Source organism: Natator depressus, chromosome 6 (assembly GCF_965152275.1).
Source record: "Natator depressus isolate rNatDep1 chromosome 6, rNatDep2.hap1, whole genome shotgun sequence".
Classification (NCBI taxonomy): Eukaryota; Metazoa; Chordata; order Testudines; family Cheloniidae; genus Natator; species Natator depressus.
The window spans coordinates 129,042,185-129,066,148 of NC_134239.1; the positions used below are offsets into that span (position 1 = coordinate 129,042,185).

The 23,964-nt window shown below is 41.6% G+C and overlaps 1 protein-coding gene across 1 annotated transcript in view; it reads left to right on the top strand.

Annotated features, from left to right (window-relative positions):
* MIS18BP1 (MIS18 binding protein 1) overlaps positions 1 to 23,437 on the top strand; it is a 33,344-nt gene extending 9,907 nt beyond the window's left edge. The window contains exons 7-17 of the mRNA XM_074956578.1: positions 1,886 to 1,976; positions 2,509 to 2,654; positions 4,865 to 5,031; positions 8,591 to 8,702; positions 11,739 to 12,654; positions 14,431 to 14,600; positions 16,762 to 16,910; positions 18,168 to 18,313; positions 20,702 to 20,786; positions 22,749 to 22,809; positions 23,044 to 23,437. Of these exons, the coding sequence (XP_074812679.1) occupies positions 1,886 to 1,976; positions 2,509 to 2,654; positions 4,865 to 5,031; positions 8,591 to 8,702; positions 11,739 to 12,654; positions 14,431 to 14,600; positions 16,762 to 16,910; positions 18,168 to 18,313; positions 20,702 to 20,786; positions 22,749 to 22,809; positions 23,044 to 23,141 (2,141 nt within the window). The 3' untranslated portion in view covers positions 23,142 to 23,437. The remainder of the gene's footprint in view (positions 1 to 1,885; positions 1,977 to 2,508; positions 2,655 to 4,864; positions 5,032 to 8,590; positions 8,703 to 11,738; positions 12,655 to 14,430; positions 14,601 to 16,761; positions 16,911 to 18,167; positions 18,314 to 20,701; positions 20,787 to 22,748; positions 22,810 to 23,043) is intronic.
* Positions 23,438 to 23,964: the final 527 nt, after the last annotated feature.

The following is a 23,964-nucleotide window of genomic DNA, read 5'->3' on the forward strand; positions in this document are numbered from 1 at the left end:
AGATGAGGAAAAATGCACTCCTTGATCTACAGTTTCTTTCTGAGAATCTAATAGCAGCCATGGCCTAATAAACCCCCTGAATTGTAAACCTGATTCACAAATAGTGGCCACGCACTTTCAATTAGTGGAGCATACATCACTTTATCTAATGCTACTCCTACCCAATGGTGTAATCTCTGCCTTGTCCACGTAAAACCTCAGCCAGCTAACCCCAAATCAAACCCACTCTCTTATTGACACTGGTAACTTCTACAGCATCAGTGGAATTGACCATAAGGATGTTTTCAAATCAAGACTGGATCGCTTTCTGGAAGATAAGCTTCAGTCAGACAGAAGTTATCAGGCTCCATAAGGGGGTAACTGGGTGAAATTCTTTGGCCTGTGATATATACAGTAGGCCATACTAGGAGATCTAATGGCCCCTTCTGGCCTTAAAAATCTGACATTCTTTGGAAGTGCAGTGAGAGAAGCTCTACTCCATGTCCAAATGGAGACAGCTCAGATTAGCCACACTATCAGAAATGGTTCAACTATACATAGCTATGCAAATGCTATGAAAGAGCCCCAACAATTGTCTTTAAATGTCTTTATATTCCAGTTGATTGAACTCAGGTGGGGATCTCGGCCCCTAGTGCTCTAGTCATTCTTCTGTTCACTTCATCCATCACAAGTCTTCTGTATGCCAGTGGCCTGTTAGGGTGACTTGAGGGAAGACAGCATTTACTAGCCACTGCATGAACCGTCATGGACAACTGAAGAAGTGTAATGGTTATCCTGTGTCATGGATGCAGTGATTACGTCCCTAACCTCCAACCCATTTCCAAACACTAAATCCAGCGTGCCGCCAGCTGCATGCAAAGTAGCTTTAAATTAAATGGACGTTCCCCCATTCCTACGGCAGTATTTTCAGTATTCAGCTTAGCAGTTTGCCCTTCAGGGAATTAATTAAAAGTCACAGACATAATTGACTACATGTCTATTTCTTTTTCTTTGGGGCCGGGGGGGGCACGGAATTGACTACTGTTCTTTTTTCTATATACAGTAGAACCTCATAGTTACAGATACCTTGGGAATGGAAGTTGTCCGTAACTCTGAAATGGGGGTGAAAGGGCTCTGGAGTGGGGGGGTGGCTTGGGGCTGCAGCTGCAGGATGGGAGGGAGGGCGGCTAGGGCTCTGGGTTGGGTGGTGGTGGGGGGCCTCGGGGCTGCAGTCGCAGGGGGTGGGGAGGGGGTGCCTGGGCAGTGAAGGGGTGCTCAGAGATGCAGCCACAGGATGGGGGGAGGGGGCACTTGGGCTCTGGGCAGTGGGGGGCACTCAGGGCTACAGCCGCAGGGTGGTGGGAGAGGGGGCCAAGGCTCCGGGGGTGGGTGTCAGGGATCAGGGCTTTAGCTACAGGGGGAGCGCTGAGGCCGAAACCGGCGCTCCCTTTGTAGCTAGAGCCACAGCACCCCCCTCAGGGCTGAAGCTCGGTACAGAACTGCAGGGTTTAAGCCCTGAGCCCTGGTGCTCCTGAGGGTCAGAAGCCCCAAGTCCGCCCTGAACCTCCCCCCCGCCCATGGCTGCAGACCCAACCCTCCAGTGAATAAAACCCCAAGTCAGTACAGTATTTGTGGGGGCTGTTTTGGTCTGTGCTGCTGCCTGACTGAGGACTTGTGGTTTCACAGGGTGTCCGGTTGACCAGTAAGTCCATAACTCTGGTGTTTTTATCTTTGAGGTTCTACTGTCACATGTAATGTACTACAACTTATCTACTGCTGTCAGTGAACCAAATTCACTATTCAAATATCATTCTTTCTTACTGTGAAAGGGGAGGAAATGCAGTAGAAAGTAGAGTATGCTGTTAAAATTTTAGCCATTATTAACGCTCTCCTCTGTTTCAAACAGGATTTCCATACAAATTCATCAAGAAGTTTACATTTGGATTTCCAAAACAATGGAAACAATATGTTGAGAATTTTCTTGGGGAACTAAAGAGGTAACTTTTGGTAGGCCTTTATTTTGTTCAGTGCTAACTTAATAGTGTAGAGTGAATATTTGTTTTTAAAAAATATGTAAAACAACTGAGGTTCAGTAGATATGTATTTAGACTAAGTTCTAAGCAAATTCTTAGTAACCAATGTGTTAACTGGAAAATAAAGTTTAGCAGGCTTTGTCCACTCTGTGTGTGTGTGTGTGTGTGTGTACACAAGAGTGTAAGTGAGAGAGAAACTAGTGCAGCTACACTGATTTAGCTATGGTGGTGCTACCAGCATACCAATTGCACTAATACTGGAGGACTTGCACTGGCTTGGCTTCTGGCGTAGTTTATTTACATTAGGGGTTTGAATCAGTGCAGCTGCATTAATACACTGGTGTGGGGATGGGGAAGAACCATGTACAAGGCTTTTCATTTGTGAGTTTTCTGTGTTTGAATGGTGTACACTAGTATTTCAGCTGAAGTTCTTTAATAACAACTAAGCAATATTAAGCAGTGACAGATTTTGGTTTCTTAAACTTCAAAAAATTAGGAAAGAACAAGATACTGATGAGGCTGGCAGTGAAAAAATCAGTTCTGTGGAAGTGGATATGTTGGAAGAAGAGGAGGTAACAGGAGACTTAAAAAAACAATCTAGAACACAAAACACCACTTATGAAGTAGCGAATGATAACAGATGTGAGTACTACCCCACCTCCACCCCCCCCCCTTTTTTTGTTCAAAATTGATGGTAATTTAAATGGTTAAATAACTGACTGCTTCTTAACATTTCTCATTTTTAGAATAGCCACAGCATGAAGTTGGTTTTTTTCAATTTGTAGTGGCATTTCTTTCTCACAGTGAAGCTCAATGTTCTATTAAAATATTGGAACATGAAGGGATAAATTTAACCCACAGTTTGTGAGGAATGATCTATCAACATTGGTTTGTGTAGAATAACTTAGGCTAAGTTTGAATTTGGTCCAAAGAGGTTATGTGATGCATTCACATATATGGAATGAAAGGTTGCGAGGGGGTAATTTCCTTGTAAGTTTTTATTTTACTCCCTTTTATAAAATGAGTATATTTGCAATTCCTGTTGCTCACAGCCATTCCAAATTCTCTCCTTTAAACTATTTCTCTTTATCTCCCTTAATGCATGGACACATGAGGTGGGTGGGGTAATATCTTTTAGTTGGTCCAGTAAAAGATATTACCTCACCCACCTTGTGTCTCCTAATAACCTGGGACTGGCATGGCTACAACAACACCGTATGAACAGTTATGACATTCAGGTTTTCTCTGAAATGTTGACGTTTTTATAACCCTATACATTGTTTCCTCTTATCCACTTCTCTTTCTTAGTACAAGCCTAGTTTTCCTAATTCTAGGGGCACCATATCTTAATTGCTCTTTGCACCTCTGTCAGTTCTGAATATCCTTGTGATCCGATGCTCCAAAATGGCTTTCATGAGATTTAATTATTCATTATCTCTTTATCCAGACTTCTTCATTTTTGTATCATCTGCACATTTGTACTCTTTCCAGTGTGCTTCCAATTGATTGTATACTTGGGAATAGATTCAGAGTCTAAACTTTTCTTTGGCTAATTCCACTTATCACCACCTTCCTATATGATCTTTGTGTATCATTACTCTCTGAACTATGTCACAAAGTCAAAAGACTTCAGAGCATAAATTTGGTTGTTGTGGGGGGCAAAAATTACTATAATACTTTAATCACACTAAGTTACGTGGGTCTTTGACTTGTCTGCTTTTAAAAGTAAGAATGGTAATTTCTTGATTTAGATATTCACTTTTGTTTTGTGTGAGCATCATTTTCATGAAAATCAATACAAAACTGGGTGACTGGGCAACAAAATGGCAGATGAAATTCAATGTTGATAAATGCAAATGCACATTGGAAAACATAATCTCAACTATACATATAAAATGATGGGGTCTAAATTAGCTGTAACAACTTAAGAAAGATCTTGGAGTCGTAGATAGTTCTCTGAAAAATCCACTTAGCTTTTTTGACTGCTGCTGCACTAACAGAATGTTGTGAATCATTAAGAAAGGGATAGATAAGAAGACAGAAAATATCATATTGCCTCTATATAAATCCCTGGTACACTCACATCTTGAATACTGCGTGCAGATGTGGTTGTCCAATCTCAAAAAAGATATATTGGAATTGGAAAAGGTTCAGAAAGGCCAACAAAAATGAGTTTAGGGGTATGGAACAGTTTCTATGTGAGGAGAGACTAATAAGACTGGGACTTTTCAGCTTGGAAAAGAGATGACTACAGGGGGATATGATAGAGGTCTACAAAATCATGACACGTGTGGCGAAAGTACATAAGGAAGTGTTATTTACTCCTCATAACACAAGAACTAGGGGTCACCAAATGAAATTAATAGGGAGCAGGTTTAAAACAAACAAAAGGAAGTATTTTTTCACACAACACACAGACAAACTGTAGAACTCTTTGCAAGAGGATGTTGTGAAGGCCAAGACTATAACAGGGTTAAAAAAAAGAATTAGATAAATTCATGGAGGATAGGTCCATCAATGGTTATTAGCCAGGATGAGCAGGGACGGTGTCCCTCGCCTCTGTTTGCCAGAAGCAGGGAATGGGAGACAGTATGAATCACTTGATGAGTACCTTTTCTGTTCATTCCCTCTGGCGCACCTGGCATCGTCCACTGTTGGACGACAGGATACTGGGCTAGGTGGACCTTTGGTCTGACCCAGGATGGCCGCTCTGAACTCGCAAACGTTGGTTTATGTCCATAAGATCTTACTAAAGATTACTTTTAAAATACAGTATTCTGATGTTTTTAAAAAAAAAACAAAACTCAAAACTATCCTGCTGCTAACAAGATTTTTTTTGTGTGTGTGTGTAGATATGACACCCAAACGCAATTCTGTGCAAAAAGATCCAGATGCAAGTTACAGCCGTAGTGGTCGGCGCATTAAACCGCCATTGCATTACTGGTGTGGACAACGAGAGTTTGTTGATCGTAAACTAAATGTTACTATAGAAGAAGGTGGAAAAAACTACTTGAGTATTGTAAGACTTTTCTGCATGTTATTACCTTATTGTTCTATACTTGTTTAAAAAGTATCTAAGTTAAGATGACTTTTGTATGCCACACCCTTTTAATTCAGTAGTTTTTGAACTTTTTTCTGTGTGGACTACTTTGTAAGGATCACTTTTTTTTTCATAGATATTTAGGTCAGAAGGGACTGTTATTATTCTGACTTCCTGCACAATGCAGGCCACAGAATCTCACCCACCACTCCTGCAAAAAACCTCACACCTATATCTGTGCTATTGAAGTCCTCAAATCATAGTTTAAAGACTTCAAGGAGCAGAGAATCCTCCAGCAAGTGACCCGTGCCCCATGCTACAGAGGAAGGCAAAAAACCTCCAGGGCCTCTTCCAATCTGCCCTGGAGGAAAATTCCTTCCCGACCCCAAATATGGCGATCAGCTGAACCCTGAGCATATGGGCAAGATTCATCAGCCAGATACTACAGAAAATTCTTTCCTGGGTAACTCAGATCCCACCCCATCTAATATCCCATCACAGGCCATTGGGCCTATTTACCATGAATATTTAATTACCAAAACCATGTTATCCCATCATACCATCTCCTCCATAAACTTATCGAGTTTAATCTTAAAGCCAGATAGATCTTTTGCCCCCACTGCTTCCCTTCGAAGGCTATTCCAAAACTTCACTCCTCTGATGGTTAGAAACCTTCATCTAATTTCTAGTCTAAATTTCCTGGTGGTCAGTTTATATCCATTTGTTCTTGTGTCCACATTGGTACTGAGCTTAAATAATTCCTCTCCCTCTCCGGTATTTATCCCTCTGGTATATTCATAGAGAGCAATCATATCTCCCCTCAACCTTCTTTTAGTTAGGCTACACAAGCCAAGCTCCTTGAGTCTCCTTTCATAAGACAAGTTTTCCATTCCTCGGATCATCCTAGTAGCCCTTCTCTGTACCTGTTCCAGTTTGAATTCATCCTTCTTAAACATGGGAGACCAGAACTGCACACAGTATTCCAGGTGAGGTCTCACCAGTGCCTTGTATAATGGTACTAAAACCTCCTTATCCCTACTGGAAATACCTCTCCTGATGCATCCCAAGACCGCATTAGCTTTTTTCATGGCCTTATCACATTGGCGGCTCATAGTCATCCTATGATCAACCAATACTCTTGAGGATAAGGATGGTTCAGTGGTGAGCATTCTAGCTTGGAACTTGGGAGATGTGGGTTTAATTTCCTGATCTGCCACAGACTCCTTGTATTACCTGGGCAAGTTATTTAGGGCTGGATTTTCAAGTGCCTAAAGAGCCAGATATCTGCCTCTGTAGGCACCTGAAATCCCTTTTGAACATCTGGCCCTGGGTTCCTCTGTGCCTTGGTTCTCCATCAGTAAAATGGGGATAAAAGGGCTGTGCTATCTCAGAAGGGTGTTGTGAGGATAAATACTGTGGCACTGCACCCCATATTCTTCATAGTTCTATTATGATATGATTATGGCATAATTACGATGCATTTTGTACAAGATAAGTCGTGAGGTGTCATGGGAAAAGTTATGAATTGCTGAATATGATTATTCTATTTGCATGCGTGTATCACTTTTGTATCTGAAGTTATAAATATTGACTCTGTATCTGTACTTCAAATGTAGTTATACCTGGGTAACACCCACTATTCTAAATAGCTGGTTGTAAAGGGCCTATTCAGGGTAAGGGGCCATTAGGAAGACCAACAGGCCTTAGGAGAAGCTTATTCCCCACTGGATGAGTCTTCCTGAGAACTCTCCAGACAGCATGTAAGTAATGGCTGCTATGACTCTACAAGGATATGTGACCAGGCCACATGATTCTGGACTCCATCTTGGGATATCAGTATTTTTCCACAAATTGGTCTGGGAGCCAAAGCTTTGAGACAATGCTATATGCTAGAGTTATATAAGACAGGGAGTGACATCATCTGGGGTTCTTCACTTCCCACACAAGAAGACCCCTGGAAACACTTGAGGAACAAAGACTGAACTGGGGGAAGTGCTGGACCCAAGCTAAAGGGATTTCTAGCCTGTATATGAAGCATCCGGGGAGTCCAAGCTGCAAAGCAAGTGTAGCTTGTGCCTTAAGAACCTACAAGTCTGCATGTACCATCAGTTAGGGTGAGAATCTGCTATTCATATCAAATCTATCTAGTATATTAAGCTTACTTTGCAGTTTTTGTTTATTTGCTAGGTAATCTGCTTTGATCTGTTTGCTATCACTTATAATCAATTAAAACCTATCTTTTGTAGTTAATACATTTATTTTATGTTTTAATCCAAACCAGTGAGCTTTCACTGGAGTGCTTGGGGGAAAATCTCTGCTTGATTACCACAAGTGTGCATTGCTCTCTTTACATTGAGGGAGAGGCGGATCAGGTATTAAACCCATACTCTGGCCAGATTTGAGCTGAGCAGGGCAGGACGGTACTGCTCTGGATCCTAGGCTGGGAAGCTGGTGGTTAGAGAGTCTGCATGTAACTGCAGTTGGGTGTGTACCTACCTGTGTGAATGCTGGTGAAAGTGCAGGCTGGAGGGCTTTGGAGCTTGTCACAGCAGCACAGTGTGAGAGGGAGCCCAGGCTGGTGCGTCAGGGCTCAGTGGTACCTCAGTTCCACCTGGCACCCTGGAAGGAACCAGTCACAAATACATCAGATTCTGAGGCATTCTCATACTATGGTAATGGGTGCCATATAAGCACCTGAGAGAGATTCCTTTGCAACCTCAAAATGCTCATTCCACAACTATATTGATTATATTAAAAATGTAATATTAGGACAGCACTAAAGAGAGAAGATGAAAATAAACTCATGCCAGTGCAGTAGGTATCAACATTTTTTATCTGTGCTGTTTAATTTAATTTCCTCAGTGGGTGGAGGACTTCACTTTCATTAGGACCAAATGTTCTCTCTTCTCCTGTAGCTCTTTCTGGTCTGATCTTCCCCGGTCACTTTGCAGTTTGGATCAGTCTTTTGTGTTTGGAACTGTGGGCTAATTCTAACACACTGGGCAAATTTGATTATGGTTGAATTTAAGTGAAAGGAAGATGCTGTTATTTCTGAGTTGTGCATGGGCTTAAATCGGGCTGCTGTTATGGTTTTTTGTTTTTGGGGTTTTTTTTAAGCTTAATTGATCTAAAAAGCCTCTGGAAACCTTAAGAGGACTGGACTTTGCTGTAATAGCTAGCGGGTGCCATTGCTTGACTATACATTGCTGCTTTACCAACATGATATAAATGGCTCCATGGACCTCAGTTTGAGACTCACTTTCTTAGTTACAGTGGTCCTATAAATTAAAGGAAACCTCATCTACTATTTTGGTCTCACTGTGATATCCCATGTGGAATTTGTATGAGCGTCAACATTTACAAAATACTACTGATGCAGTATGGCAAAATACTGTGCCATATAGTTTATTACTAACACCTCCACCCCTCCATCTTAGAGTGCAACACAAAGAATTTACAGCTGCTTGTTCCATACTGGTTTTACTATAGCTGATGTGTAGAATCTCTGGCAGACATATTTATTTTCTTATTTTTCAAGGTATGTAGTAGTAGTAAACAAGCCAAAAAGAAAACCATTTCCAGCTCTCCAAAGAACAACGGAGAGGATACAACAGAGACAAGTGAAGGAAAAACTAAAAGCCAATCTAAAGGTAAGAATGGCCATGTGTTTGCAAGCTACGAAGTACATTTCCCCCCCCCGAAGTAATTGTAAATGGGGAAGATAGTCTATTAAATGTGGGCCTATAACAAAACCACTACGATGGTGTTGATGCTAGATGCTAAGAACTTTTTTCATCTATCTTGATTGCCAGTTGATTTTTTTTAATAATTAAAGCAACACTGTCCACTAGTTTTATGCCCAAAAGATAGATAGGTGGTGTGAAAATAGAGAGGGGATACAAAGTTCATGAATAGACAGATTTGTTATCTGTCATAAATTGAAATGGAAACAGGTTGATTAAAATTTCTGCTACACTATGCTGTGAATCTGAACACATAAGACTTGGAGTTGTCAGTGTGTGACAACTGAAAAAGGAAAGAATAAACAAAAGTTCATCAGTCTAGCTTCACTTTTCAAATTGAGTGAAGTGCAGAAAGTAAGTAGCCTGCGTGAATAGCAAAAAGTACACTCGATCATCAACTTTTAAGTCTTTTGGGAAATATACAGTAAACCCATAAAACTAAGTTAAAAACAAAAGTTAGTGTCCTTTTTGAAACAACTAGAGCCTCTCTTATAGAATTCTTTATTCCGTGAAGGGAATATTTTATTTTGGCTGGGTCTTATCCAAAATAAAACTCATGTAGCTGAATTATTTAGATTGAGTAAAACAGTAGCATTTTCTATTGACTTTATGTTCCATGTTTGTTCAGTTCCTTTATGTTGGAATTAACTCTTCAAGATTCTCTTTGTGGTTTTGATAGTCTTAATTTACTCATCAGTTCGGATGGATTCTATTAATTGGGTACACTTAACTGAAACCTAGCAGATTTGTTTTGTATGAGGAGCCCTGTCCCTGGCCAGGCCTGCCCCCCCCCCCCCCCATTGTTGTGAGCAGAAGGGTGTTTGCATTTTTAAATGGAACTACTTCCTAATGGACCAGTTCTGCTTCTGTAATGACCTGAGGGCTCCCATTGACTTCAGGGAGCAGAATGTGTCCCTAAGCAGTTGAGGGAGAAGGATTCTTCTCAATTGAAATATCATGTCCTGATACAAGAACTTGAAGAGACAGGTGTAATGAGTGCAACGTGTCCTCTGTGATCTAGAACAGGCTGTCAGCTTATTTGGTGGCTGAGATTTTTGGGGTTCAAATCCTCCTTGCTTTACTTGTTACAAGTAGGTTGACTTGTGTAAGCAAGATGGATTTGAAAGGGCTTTCAGGGATCAGGATGACATACAATCTTGCACTTGTTTATGACTAGAGCTGCAAGTTTGTCACAGCAGTGGAAAAGTCACAGACACCATGATTTCTCTGTCTGTGATTTTAATAAAGCACCCATGAAGAGGGGAAGGCCTGGTGGGGAGAGAGTGAGTTCTCCCCATATTCAAGCCTGGGAGTGGTGACTCCTGTGTCCCTATGAAACCTGAGCGGTGCTATCGACCTGTGCACTAGGCTGCACCACCTGGAGTAGGGAGTTGGGTCCAGCTCTGTGGGGAACAGGAGCCGCTGCTGCCCAGGGTGAGTGCGGTGTGGGCTCAATCTCAGGCACACACCCCGCTCCAGGCCTCTCTTCCTCACTTGTCAGTCTTCTTTAAAATAAAAAAAATGAACCTGTGACTTTTTCTACATTTACTATGACTGCTGGAAATTTGTACTTTTTCAATTTTTTGTTTGAGCATGAAGTTACATTTTCTTCCAAGAAAAAAAAGGAACTTCCATGTTCTTTGATACATGGTACCACTCAAGCCTTACTTATTAACACCTCTTCCCAAGCCTCTTAACCATAAAAATCTTAATAATTGAACTGTATCTATTTTCTGATAATTGGGTTGTTTAAATTAAACTTGAAATATATTTTTACTGCTCACTTCCATGAGCATGAAATGTGCAGTGAGGCTATTCTATAGATTTCTTACTGTACCTAACTGAAAAGTATAAAGATGGGAAAATGTGTTTATGGTGTAGATTGGGGGGAAAAAATTCCATGTTTCTCTTTGATCTGTGCAATACACAGTAAGTTATTAGCATGAAAACGTCTTCCAACATAACTGATATATTTAACTCTTATCTAGTGCTTTTCATCCATAGATCTGAGTATTTCACAAAGGAAAATCAGTTTCCCCCTTTAAAATGGGGATGATATTTAAGACAGAAAAGTTAAGTATCTTGACCAGGGTCCTGCAGCAGGTCAGTGGCAGAACCAGAAAGAGCCTAGGTCTCCTGCTTCCTCATTCAAGTGTCCTGACTGCTGGACCATATTGCCTCACACATATACTAGGTAGCATCTGACTTTCCAGCAGTGTTTTGAAAATATAAGCCTTCTCAGTGGAGTCTCAGTAAATTGAAGTATATGCAAGATTGCATAATTGGGCCCATAGGACTACACTGTACCTTCCCGAGGCATAACCCCCGAGATGGACCAGAGAGCCCAGAAAAGTTTGCCATATTCACCTGGTGGAATTTTCAATTAATGCTCATGTTAAATATGAGGTAACACCATAGCCTTCAAATGCTGGGCAACTGACTCTTCCACCACCTGGAAGGGATGTCCATGCAAGGTGACTGCAGCTTGCCTGTGCCATATCTTTCTCATGTTTGGGACAGGATAGTACAGAGTCAGCGTTAACGCTGCTTAGCGGCACTAATTCCCACTGGTCTTACAATATTATTTCTGTATGTTTGGGAGAAAAGCTGTCTTCTTAAGGCAGCTACTTCCTAGCCCAGCATGAACTGATGGACACCCTCCTGACCTCTGGAACCCTAATTTCCTGTTAGTCTGATGGAGAGGCTTCTGTGGAGTGAGGGGATTTGCACACTGGGGAGTTGCTGCTTGCCTCAATCCTGTTCCACTGGATTCTGCCAGTAGAAGTGGAACGGAGCATCCAGCTTTAACAATTGTACAAGGGGTTCAGTGTAGCTGCTGTACGGGGCGTAAGGTATAGTTGTTTAACAGTGTGCAATGCTACATCACATGTAAAACGTGTTTTGGTGTATGTGAAAACCTGTATATAATATTTTTTCTTTTAGGAAAAATCTATGAGAAGAGAGCAAATTTCAAAAAAGAAATTGGGTCCAGTGACAAAAGAGTCCCTAGACGTTTTATTTCAGATCCTGATGAAAGTGACACTGAAGCTGAACTTAATAATATTGATAAAAGGACTGTTGTGCTGACACCCTTGAAGCATAAAAAGTTGTATCAAAATAACCTAACATATAATAGCCAGACTGCAGAAAAAAATGCAGAGCAAAATATTTCAAAATATGGAATTGAGACCAGAAATTGCAAAACAAACTCAAGGAGAGAGCTAAAGACTTGCAAGTATTCTCTAAGGTCACTGAAACAGTTTTGCCAAGACAAACTGTCTACGGAAGAATCCTCAAGCAAGGATGAGGAAGACTCCAATGAAGATATCCCTCTGTCTATCAAAAGGAAAACAAAACCCTCTTTGGAAAGAGAGATTCATAATTATAAATCTTCCTCCGATGCTAAGAGTTCACAGAGCGATACAAAGAAAAAATCCTCGGAGCAAAGAAAAATAGAAAATTCTGCAGCCACTTCCTCTCACAACAGACAGTTAAGGATAGAGCTGTCTGACCAGAAGAAACAATCAGAAGTGGAACCTAAAGCGAAGGCTCCTGCTGGTGGGTCCAGCAGTGCCCCTTTGATTGACAGCACACTAAACACAAGAAAAGCGAGTATTAATCCTCCAACGTATGTGTTTGAGTCAGAAACCGAGACAGAAGACTGGGATAGAGAATTTCAAATAAAAGAAAAGAAATCAAAAGCATCTGCCAAAAAATCTGATTGCAAGATTACCAACAGTACAAAGTCTTCAGCGGTGAAGTCAAAGGAATCTGACAAGAGAGAGGTGCAGAATTTCTTGGAGTCTTTTCCAGGTGCAACTGAAGACTGGTCTGAGAGAGAACTACAGAAACTACACAGGCAAGCAGTTACGCTTGGTAACAAAAAACAGCAATCTACCTGGACTTTTAAGCAATGTATTAGACTTGAGCATTTAGATTAGCTTAGCATCACTTTGATTACTTCTCAGTCAAGGTAGAGTAAGACGTACCAATTACACTAGTGTGTCTTTTAATATGTGCTTAGACTATTCTGTTCAAGTTTTTCATGTTTCATTTTCAGTCCTTATCTGTTTCTTAAATTTGGAACTTTGTCTTTTTCAGACTTAAAAAAAAAAAAAATCGTGAACTTTTGAGTATTTCTCCAGACAATACAATCCTGTACACCTAAAAAAAATAAAAAAATAAAAAAAAATTTGAAATGAAAGACACAGACAATGTAGGTTTTGGTAAAATAAGTTATGCAAAACCTTTAAATTTTGATTTAAACCAATTTTTCTTGAACATGAGTCTCCTGTTTTTTTACAGGGTTTGCAGCTCAAACATATTACAGCATTGTGCCAGTGCCGGAAAGCTAGAAATTTAAAATGACTAGAAACAAAATAAAAATTCACTTACTTTTGTTGTGGAAGTTGATATGCAAAAAGTAAACCATATATGTTGTATAAAAACCCCACAGAAATGAGATTTTTTAATTCTTCAGTTGAATGTGCTAATGTTTCTAAGTGTGAAAGATTTTTCACATGAGGAAATTTAGAGAGCTCAGGACTGTTTAGTTGAAGGAGCAGGTGAATAAGAGGTGACATAATAGAAGCACACAAACTAATGAATGAGATAAAGGTAAGTGGGAACTACCATTTGCTCCCTCCAAATACAATAGGAAGGGGATGTTAAAAAAATAAAAACTAACACTTAAAATTTACAGGGAAATTAACTTGTGGTACTCATTGCCACAAGGCATTGATGAGGCCAAGAACCATCAAATTAGGCCTGAATAAAGACCGGGAGTGGATGGGTCACTACAAAAACTAATTTTCCCCCTGCTGATACTCGCACCTTCTTGTCAACTGTTTGAAATGGGCTACCTTGATTACATGGAACTCATTAGCACTACAAAAGTGATTTTTCCTCCCTTCTTGTCAACTGTTGAGAATAGCCCATTTCCACCTTAATTGGATTGGCTCGTTAGCACTGATCCCTGACTTGGTAAGGCAACTCCCATCTTTTCATATGCTATGTATTTATACCTCTCTACAGTATTTTCCACTCCATGCATCTGATGAAGTGGGTTTTAGCCCACGAAAGCTTCTGCCCAAATAACTGTGTTAGTTTCTAAGGTGCCACAAGGATTCCTCGTTGTTTTTGCTGATACAGACTAGCATGGCTACCACTCTGAAACCTGAGCAGGATTTGACACTTCTGTGAATAATAAGAATGACTACAGTTATTTTAGGATAAAAAAAAAAACACTTAAAACAGAAATAAATTCATGTTTCAGGGTGTAAAAAACTACTCTGCCTGAGATTAGGAAGAACCTCCGCCCATGTGCAGGTCACGGCATGATTGTCTGTGATGAAGGTTTTACACCTTCCTCCAGATTGTCTGGCACTGCCTGCTTTTGGACGCGAGATTCTGGATTAGAAGGACCATTGGTCTGGTCTAGCAATTTCTACATTCCTAAGAAAAGGAGTTTGTCTTTTATAAAATTGGAATTTATTTTTTTAAATCTAACAATTTAAATGTTAGATTCAGTCTGTCTTATGACTTTTGTAGATCAGAGGTTTGACTTTTGAATGAACATGTAGTTCAACCCATTTCTTCTAGCTATAGATTATTAAATGTTTTGCTCTCTTTACAGGGCTGTTGCTTCTTTTCCAAAACACAAGAATGGCTTTTGGTTGGATGTAGCAATGGCTTTGGGTACTCGATCTGCGGAAGAATGCCAGCAGAAATATATGGAAGAGCATCAGACAAAAGGTTCCAAAAAGCATGCTACAAAGACTGTGTTAGATAAAAAAGGACAAAAAGGTACTGGCCTTTCTGCCCAAATCACATTTGTTCCATTTCTTCATTTTTCTGATTTTTTTCAAGCAGTTTTTTTTTTAAATTCAGTCCACACTAAGCAGGTAGACTTACACAGAAGTGGTATTATTGCATGTGTAGTATGTAAATTGATAGTGATGCATTGGATTTAATCCAATACAGCCCCTGCTGAATAGAATCTAATATCAGTCTGTAAATCCTGTAATATTGTTAGCCCAGTGAGAATTGAAGAGGTGCACAACATTTGCAGCAGCCTAAATTTCCTTGTTGTGAAGATAAGGCTGCCCGCCTGAACCACTCGCCAGGGTGCGCACCATCCATGCCGCCAGCATCTCCACACCTGTCAGCCCACTCGGTACCACAGACATCACCGCCCGCCTCGGGTGCTCACAGGGACATTCCCTGTACTCCAGGACATTGTGAACCCTTTCTCCCATTGGTGCATCTCAAACTGTCCGACGTGCATTCTCTGCTGCTTGTTACAATCGAACCACCCACTCTGGTGGATGAACCGTCCCTGCTCCAGAAGCAGCATTTCCAGACTGTGTGTTGCAGACCCCCTGTACCAATGACTCCACCACTCCCGGAGGCTTCGTCAGGCTCCAACAGTTTCTCTGAGGTGGACCTGATATTCTCCCCTGCTTCCAGGAAAAGCTCGGACTCCTGTACCCACACATCTCACCCCCCGGCATATGACCTGGCGCTGCTGGCTTGGTACTGGTACACCTCTGGCCCACATACCAGCCATATCCATCCCTGTTCTCCTGGATTACCTCCTAGAGCTCAAAATGTCGGGCTTTGCCCTCAGCTCTGTCGGGGTTCCTTTGGAGGCACTTAATGCCTTTCTTCCCCCCCTGTGGACGTAGACTCTGTTTACACTGACCCCACCACTGTTCACTTCACGAGAGGCCTTCTCAACAGCTTCCCTCAGGTACTTAAAGCTATGTATCTATGGGACTTTAATCTTTGCCTCTCCACCTCCCTTCAAAACCTCTGGCAACGTGCTCCCTCTCATCTCCAAGAAGGTAACCTTCCTCATGGGTATCACTTTGGCCAGGAGAGTCATTAAACTTGCAGCCATGATAGCTGACTGCACACCCACCCACCCCCACACACGCACCCTATATTTCATAGGGACAAGGTTTCCTTATGACTGCATCTCACGTTCCTCCCAAAGGTGGTGTCAGAATTCTTCCACTTCAACTGATCTGTTCTCCTTCTAGTTTTCCATCCTAGCCGCATTCCACTCCTGCAAACAGGACTCTTCACTCCCTTGATGTCCGCCGTGCACTGGCTTTGTCTGCTCAGAACTCGCTTCTTTCAGGCCTCTCCCAGACTGTTCGTAGCCACTGCTGACTGCTTCAGGGGCCAAACCCTCTCCTCCCAATGAATTTCAAAATGGGTCTCAGGCTGCATCTGAGAGTGCTGTAGGCAGTCCAGCACCCTGCCACCTGACGCCATTATGACACACTCATTGTGGGCACAAGCAACCACATCTGCCTCCCTAGCAGACGTCTCCTGGCAGGCCATCTGCTGGGTGGCAGTGTGGTGTTCCATACATACTTTCACAACCCATTACACCATCTCCCATTTGCTAGTCCCCATGTCTGTTTTGAAGCTTTAATGTTAAATACTCAAACTGTAATTTATCAACTGTGAGAACTAAGTGGCTTCAGATCCGCAGAGGGTGGAGTCCTCATTGAACTGTACAAAGTTAGTTCTGGAATGAGCATTCCAGAAGCTGCTGAATCTATCTCAGGTCTGCTCAGTCTATTGCACAGAAGATCTGAGACGCAATGAAGCCGAAGGCACCTGAGCTCACAGATTCTGTACAACAGAAACCTAATGTCTGATATGCCAACACAAAGACTATTTCTGCTTAACTGCCCAGTAAAATAGCTAAAAAACTGATGTTTACAATGCTACCATAAGGGTGCAGAGTCAACATCCAATTGAGATAAGGGATAGACTTTTCTTTTTTCTTTTCGTGTGTAAATTCTATAGAAACTAGAAGTACAGGGAGCAGGAAAACTCCAAAGATCGTAAGACTGTGGATTATGCATCACAACAGTATTGTCTATAACTAATAATCTGTAAGGCCAAATAACGTAGCCAGTACCTCTGAACAAATGTAATATGTTGGCAGATTCAGATAAGAAACAACCGGTAATGATAACTGCTAAGGTGGGAACGTTTAAAAGGAAACAACAGATGAGGGACTTCCTGGAGCATTTGCCAAAGGATGACCACGATGATATTTTCACTGCAACACCGCTACAGAATAGAAGAGTAAAGGTAAATCTGTAATTTAAAAAATATATTAAATCAAATCTTCTGTTTTAAAAATCTGCCCGTTCAATTTCTTGGATCATAGGTCAGTGACTTGTGCTGGGAGAAAGGGCTTATATCTTTGACCACTTATGGCTGAGTGTTGGCAATTTGGGTTTCCTAGATGTGCTTCTAGACATGCCTGGCTGCTGCAAGCGTCTGGCCTTCAATCAAAAGTACTGCAGAGACTTGAACTTCCAAAGAAGAGTCTAAGAAATAGCTAGAATAGGTTCCTTTAAGCTACAGATAGCAATGTTACAAGGTTTATTTCCCCAGCCTCCTCTTGTCACCAGGATTTATTTGAGGGGCTGTCTTCAAGAACCTTGATGATAATGGTTTTCCCAGCTACTACTCTAATCTGACTTTTTCTTGGGCAAATTTGAAGAGGAGGTGACATGAAATCCAGCAATACTTTCCCTTTCAGGACATGTTATGTCCCTTTCAATTCACTTCCAGACCTGGCTATGGCTCAGAGACCATTTTGAAAGATGTTGTTTTAGTGCTTGTTTGAAGACAGGTTGAATACGAAGGGAAGTTTCTTATAAATCTAAAATGAGGCAGGTAATAAAACTGTCTGGAGGTTCTGTCTCCTGTAATTACAGTTAGAATTTTTATTCTGCAAGTGAGATCAAAGTGATGGCTAGGTTTCTGTGTGACTAGTAGTTGATGGAAAAATTCCACAGTTGTGTGGTCTGATTATTTTTTTTAAAGGTGGGTATTCCCTTTGTGGGTACATACACCTGCATGCATGCTTGTCAAGCCTTTTCCCGTGTGTACAGACAGACTTTACAAGCATAAACCTGACAGCAGCCATTAGTTTTTAAAAAGTGCACATGTAAAACTGTGCATGCATAAAAGGAGGCTGAATTGAGGCTTATTTGAAAACCAAATCCATCTCGTGCCAAGGAAAACTTAATATGGATTGAAATATCTTGAAAGCTGCTAAATAAAATTTTAAGGCAACTTTTAAATCTCTTCCCATCTCACTCTCAAAACCCAGTCCAATATTCTTGGTGTCTGCTAAAACAAAAAAAAGTGCTGTGGCTTTTGCTGTCCAAATAAAAAAGCATTTGGCTGCAGGCTATTTCGTCTGTGCTCCTTAACAAGAGACTACAGAGGGGAAAGCAGAATAAGTAAGGTGCATCTTTAATTCACTGTCCTAGATGAATAGGTTTCTAAAAGTGCTAGTTCATTGATGACGACGATGGTGTGATTTTCTTGTAGCTCCCAACATTTCGGGAAAGCCAAGATGATGATGTCTTCCAGCTTATGGACAGCAATCCAATCACACCTTCCTCAGCTGTCTTCCCCTTGGTAAAAACCCCTCAGTGTGATCATATTAGCCCTGGCATGCTGGGATCTATCAACAGGTAAGAGCTACAAACTGCTGTTCATTGTGTAATGCCACAAAGAGTTTCTCAGTTATGTCTTTCTACTTGAAAGGCGGGGAGCAGGTTCTGATGGGCATTATCACAGAATCATAGAAGATTAGGGGTGGAAGGGACCTCAGGAGGTCATCTAGTCCAACCCCTGCTCAAGGCAGGACCAACACCAACTAAATCATCCCGGCCAGGGCTTTGTCAAGCCGGGCCTTAAAAACCTCTAAGAATGGAGATTCTACCAGCTCCCTAGGGAACTGCACTGTTCAGGCTCTACCTTTTTCATATAAATTGCAGTCGCTGGCCAGGTGTTTAAACTTTACAACCAAAGAGTAGACTTTTAAGAAATTTAATATTTTGAAGCTGGCTTGGATGGCACCCTGGAATTAAGAATGTGTCAGCTTTATGGAAATGCGAATTGGAACATTTAATTAAGACTTAGCAAAACTGTCTCCATGCTTCAGAGCTGAGGTCCAAGAAGTGTTCGAGGTGAATACCAAAAGTTTGTATCTTAAATAAAAACCCAGCATTTGAAAGATTCTGTAAGGACACAACAGAAAGTTCCTGTTGTGTTTAATTGTAGTTGTTCAGGTACATTACGTTATATTTCTCTCCAGTTTTGTGTGCTTTTTTTTTTGCCTTCCTCTGAAACATCAGTAACGGGCAATTGTTGGAGCTGGGATATTGGTTTTGCATGCAGGCTAGGCTCCTGCATAGGAAATCCTGCATTCCTGTGAATTTTTGGTTGGACAGAGAGATGTTTAACAAAATTGCTCATGCTATTTGAACTATGTGAATTTGAAAATAAACATCTAAGAAATTGATGAATTGATTGCCCATTTTCACTCTTATGATTAGTGATTGAGCTTCATATTTAGCAGGGTCTTTCTACTGGCGGTGGAATTTCTTCAAAAAATCTGAAGAAATTTGGTTCAGAAGTGAACTTGTCATTTTCAATTGCTTGCAAATTGAATGTTTGGAAGGGGGAGCCATGAGTGTTGTGTTCCGGCAATTTGCAAAAAGGAAAAGGAGGAACAGAATGTTAGCATTTAAAGATGATTTAAGAGCCAAACACAGCACTTCACTTGTATCACTTCAAGTATTTTTAGCTTTAGTTCCAAACTAGATTCCTTCATACCAATCGGGAAATTAAAAAGTGCAAAAAAGCATCTTAAGTGTGGAAAACGTGAAGCATAGGGTAGTCGTGAAATATGCAGTGGTGTAGGATTTGTTGTATCTTTCTTGGGGTTTTTTGTTAGTGGTCCACTGCCAATGTATCTGAGCACCTTTCACTTCATTCATGCGTGGAGTTTAGTGTGTGTGTGTGTGTGTGTGTGTGTGTTTCTTTTTAAGGTAAAAATTGGGTTTGAATTGCCATCAGCCATTTGATGTTTCCTCTTTCTCCATTACACATATCTGCAAGTCTATGGTAATCCTGACAACCTGTGGATAAGGCTTAGATGGTAGCACAGTACCCGCCACCCCAGAGGATACTAGGAAAAGGTTAGCTGGGGTAGCTCTACTGGCAAACCCCTCTAGGGGGAGACACAGCTTATACTGGGAAAAGTTCCATGGTCTGGAAGTTAAAGCTAAACCAATTCAGACTTTAAAACAGTGAGGATAAGTAGCCACTGGAACAACTTATTCAAGGTTGTGGTGGAGTCTCCATCACTAGCAATTTTTAAATCAAGATCTGCTTTAGTTCGAACAGGAATTATTGCAGGGAAATTCTATGGCTTGTGTTATGCACGGAGACCAGTTGAGAAGGTCACACTTCTGGCCTTATGATCTATGAAAGAGACTTTTTTGGTAGTATAACCGCATCTACACAGTCTACAGTAGAGCTTTTTGCTGGTATAAAAATGTCCTAAAGAACTGCATCCCTAATCAATATTATTATACCAGCAAAGTTTGTAGTGTAGACCTGGCCAAAGTTGGTTGAGAACCCTCAGTAGTTCCTAGAAGTCCTGAAGTAGAATTCCTACTACTGTGGCCAATACAAAAGGCTTCACTTCCGGGGTTGACTGAGGAAGAAACAGCTTCTGGGATGCTAAGCTTAGCTAGTGCTAACTTGTGAATGGAAGGGATAAGCACTATATTTTAAAGGAGGATGCTGACTGTTTCACTGGTCTCTCACTTCAGAGAGCTGTCGCGCATTCTGACTACTGTGTTACTATAAAGTTTATCATACAATTCATGCACAGAACTATAGTGCTGGCTTTTTAAAAAAGACTAAATATGGTATCAGTTTTTCTTTAAAATGGTTTGGTTACCTTTCTGTCTACAGGGGTAACTTATTTATAATGGTTGTAATGGTACCAACTGGAATCTACAGAGTAGATACACCAGTAATACTGACTGACCTGTTTGTATTTACAGGCATGACTATGATAAGTATGTGTTTAGAATGCAAAAGAACACACAAGGCAAGAAGGGTACCTGGGGCAACATCAAGAAGAAATCGGTAATGATTTTTTTCTTGTAATTTGAACTGAAAACTAGTAATGCTAGCATGGAGTATGTAGCCCTAGTCCCTGTGCGTTGTTCCTCCTGCTGAATGGAATCAGAAAAATCCCAGAATTGCAAAGCTGTAATTGTAGACCTATTTGTTACAGTTTTGAAGGCGGGGAGCTTTTACTATATGTTAGAGAAAACAACTTCTAGCCAGAAAATGGCAATTCTCTGTCACGACTAAATTCAGAAACACTAGGAGCTAGATCCACAAAGGGATCTAGGAACCTAACTAGCACTTTAGGTGCCAAAGTCCAAAATGTAGCTCCTCAGAACATGTGATCAGCTGCTGCGTAGCCCTGTAGGTCAGTGGTGGGCAACCTGTGGCCTGTCAGGGTAATCCGCGGGCAGGCTGCGAGACAGTTTGTTTACATTGACCGTTTGCAGCTCCCAGTGGCTGTGGTTTGCCATTCCTGGCCAATGGGAGCTGCGAGAAGCAGCGTGGGCACCTAACTGCCTAGTTAGGCACTTAAATACCAGAATCAGGCTGCATGGGGATTCACAGATGCCCCCAAACCCTGTAGGCACCTAAACTTGTTTGGTGCTTAAATTTTTGCAGTAAAAGTTCAAGTGTCTGTATCCACCTCTGAATATGTGCACTGCATCACCAGGTCAGGCATCCAGCTTCCTAAGGCTCAGAGCAATGCAAAAACTAGGAAAAGAGAGGCAGATAAATACCTAATTAGCCTCCAAGGCCCTGTCTGATAAGCTCCCTTACTGAATCAGACCCCTCTAGGGAAGCTTACACAACAGAAGGCCTCCTTCAAAACTCTTAGACCAGTGGTCACAGTTCTCAGCTGGGATGTAGGAGATTCCTCCAGCTGAGGGGAAGGAAGGTTTTGAGCTGGGATCTGCCAGCTCTCACATTTGCTCTAACTGTTGAGCTATGAGCTATTCTGATGTGGAGCTCCCTCTGTCTCTCCTGTTGAAGCTGTTGTACTATGGTTTAAATAAAGAATCACGTAGCCAGAGAGAGAGAGAGAGCATTAGTGATGCGATAGTCTGGGGGTTAGAGCACTCACCCGGGAAGGTCCAGTCCCCCAGTCTAATGATTTTTTTTAATCATCAGGTATCCACCATGGAACAGCTTCAACAGGCGCGCCTGCGGGATTCCCCCATCGCCCACTGGTTAGGGCACTCACCTGAGAGGTGGTAATCTCCGTTCAAATCCCTGCTCCCTGTTGTGGAGGGAGTGGGAGAAATTTGAACCAGAGGTGTCCCACTACCCAGATGAGTACCCTAACCACTGGGATAAAAGTTGAGGGAGCTCCTCTTACTATTAAAAATTAAAAAGTGCCTAATGCCATCAAAGTGTTTGAAGTTGAGGGAAGTGCCTCCCTGTAGCCTGGACTTAAACCCTGCCCCTCTCTTGGCGATGGGCACCTAATACCCTCCTCATGTTGGCACTTCCCATGACCTAGCTTGGGCAAGGAGCCAGCTAGCAGGATGATTTTTGTAAATCCTGTTCTCCGGTGCGGCTTCCTCCATTCAGCATGTAGGAGCCTGGGTGCAAAAGTCAGGCTTTGTGAATCCCTGATTTCCTAGGCACCTATCCAGTTAGGCCTAGCAATGCTCCAGATCACAATGCCGAGGCATCTTTGTGACTCTGCCCCTAAGTGCCTAAAATTTCCCCACCCAAGCTCAGCTGCTGCCTCACCCCACAGTTACGGCACCTAAGTTCCCTCCGGTGGGCATGTGCAAAATCGACTGCTTCCTGGTACCTAGGTCATGCCAAAGCCCTGGTGGGATTCACAAAGTAGGTGTTCCCCCATCTGGTGGATGGTCTGAGGCCAGCTACTGAATGGGGCCCTACACCACACATAATTGCATTCTAATAGTGAACTAGTATCTTCATTATAGTTGATGCAAAAATGGACAAAGTTGTGTTAACTTTCCCCCCTGTCATTTAAATCAGGCTCGAACTGTGTTTACCACTCCAGCCACTGGAAGAACCACCACATTTGCCTTTGATCAAGGTGAGCTTTGTTATCCTTGCTGCTTTTCCTCATTTCAGGCCTGATCCTTTGAGATGCTGAGTTGAAGGTGATTGCTACCTTCAAGCTAGGAGTGCAGCAGCATGCTCCCTAAAGTTGTTCTGTTGGAGCAAAAATCAGCAGCAATTCACTTCCTGCCTGCACTTGCTGTATCTGACTTCTATAAGCGCTCTTCTACTCCAGTCAACTTTCCCCCCAATGCTTTCCTTGTTGCAGGTGCAGTGAATGACTCTGTTATAGGGAAGCTGTTCGCAGGTGAAGCAGCAGAGCGGTCTGATGAAGAAGAGCAAGAAGATTCGTATTTTTCTACTTAACCAAGTCCATGGTTGTAAATAGTTTAACATTTACTGTAACTCTCTTACTGAATTAAAGGGCAAAATATTCCAAGGGGCTTCAACTTGTGCTCCCATACTTGGCCTTCACACACTAATATTTGGCCTGTAGTGTTTTAAGGTGTCCAATTATGTTCATCTTGTTTCATTCATGCCTGTTGAGGAGATTAATAATGCTTGATCTTCTGTGTAAATTGAAACACTCTGTCCCAATTCAAGGTGTACCTCTCGCTTCACTTCCTCTTCTGGGGAAAATTTATAAAATACCAATTAGTGTCAAAAGTTGTTTTTCCTTTTAAGGTAAAAATGATGTTTTAAAAATGGTAGTATAATAAACCTCCAATAGGGTTTGTAATGAAATGGCCTTTTAATTTCCTATATTGAGACCACCTGTATTTTTATTAAATAACTCTTCTCAATGCTTTTCAAATGTCTCAAACTGTTTCATGATCATGTCATTGTTATAGTAAATGATTTAAAGGTGTAATTATAATATCAGTTAATTACCAGCTGCTTCAGGTTGTAAACCTGTACCCTTCAGTTAGTGTGTAGGATTTTTTTGTAATAAAGCCTTTTTAAATTGGGGGAAGGGGAGGGAGAGGGATCTCTGGCTATGTAAGATCTGTATATGAGGCTTGAAGAAAACACAAGTCCTACTTTTCAGCACCTAGGGCCTGACAGCAGGTGCATCTCTCTGCCTAGTTGCAATATCCTCAGAACCATCCAGGGAGGCTTTCACCCTAGTGAGCCTTAATGTGTCCCTAGCTGTTACTTTCCTCTAGCTCTGTCTTTAAGAGTGCAGGGT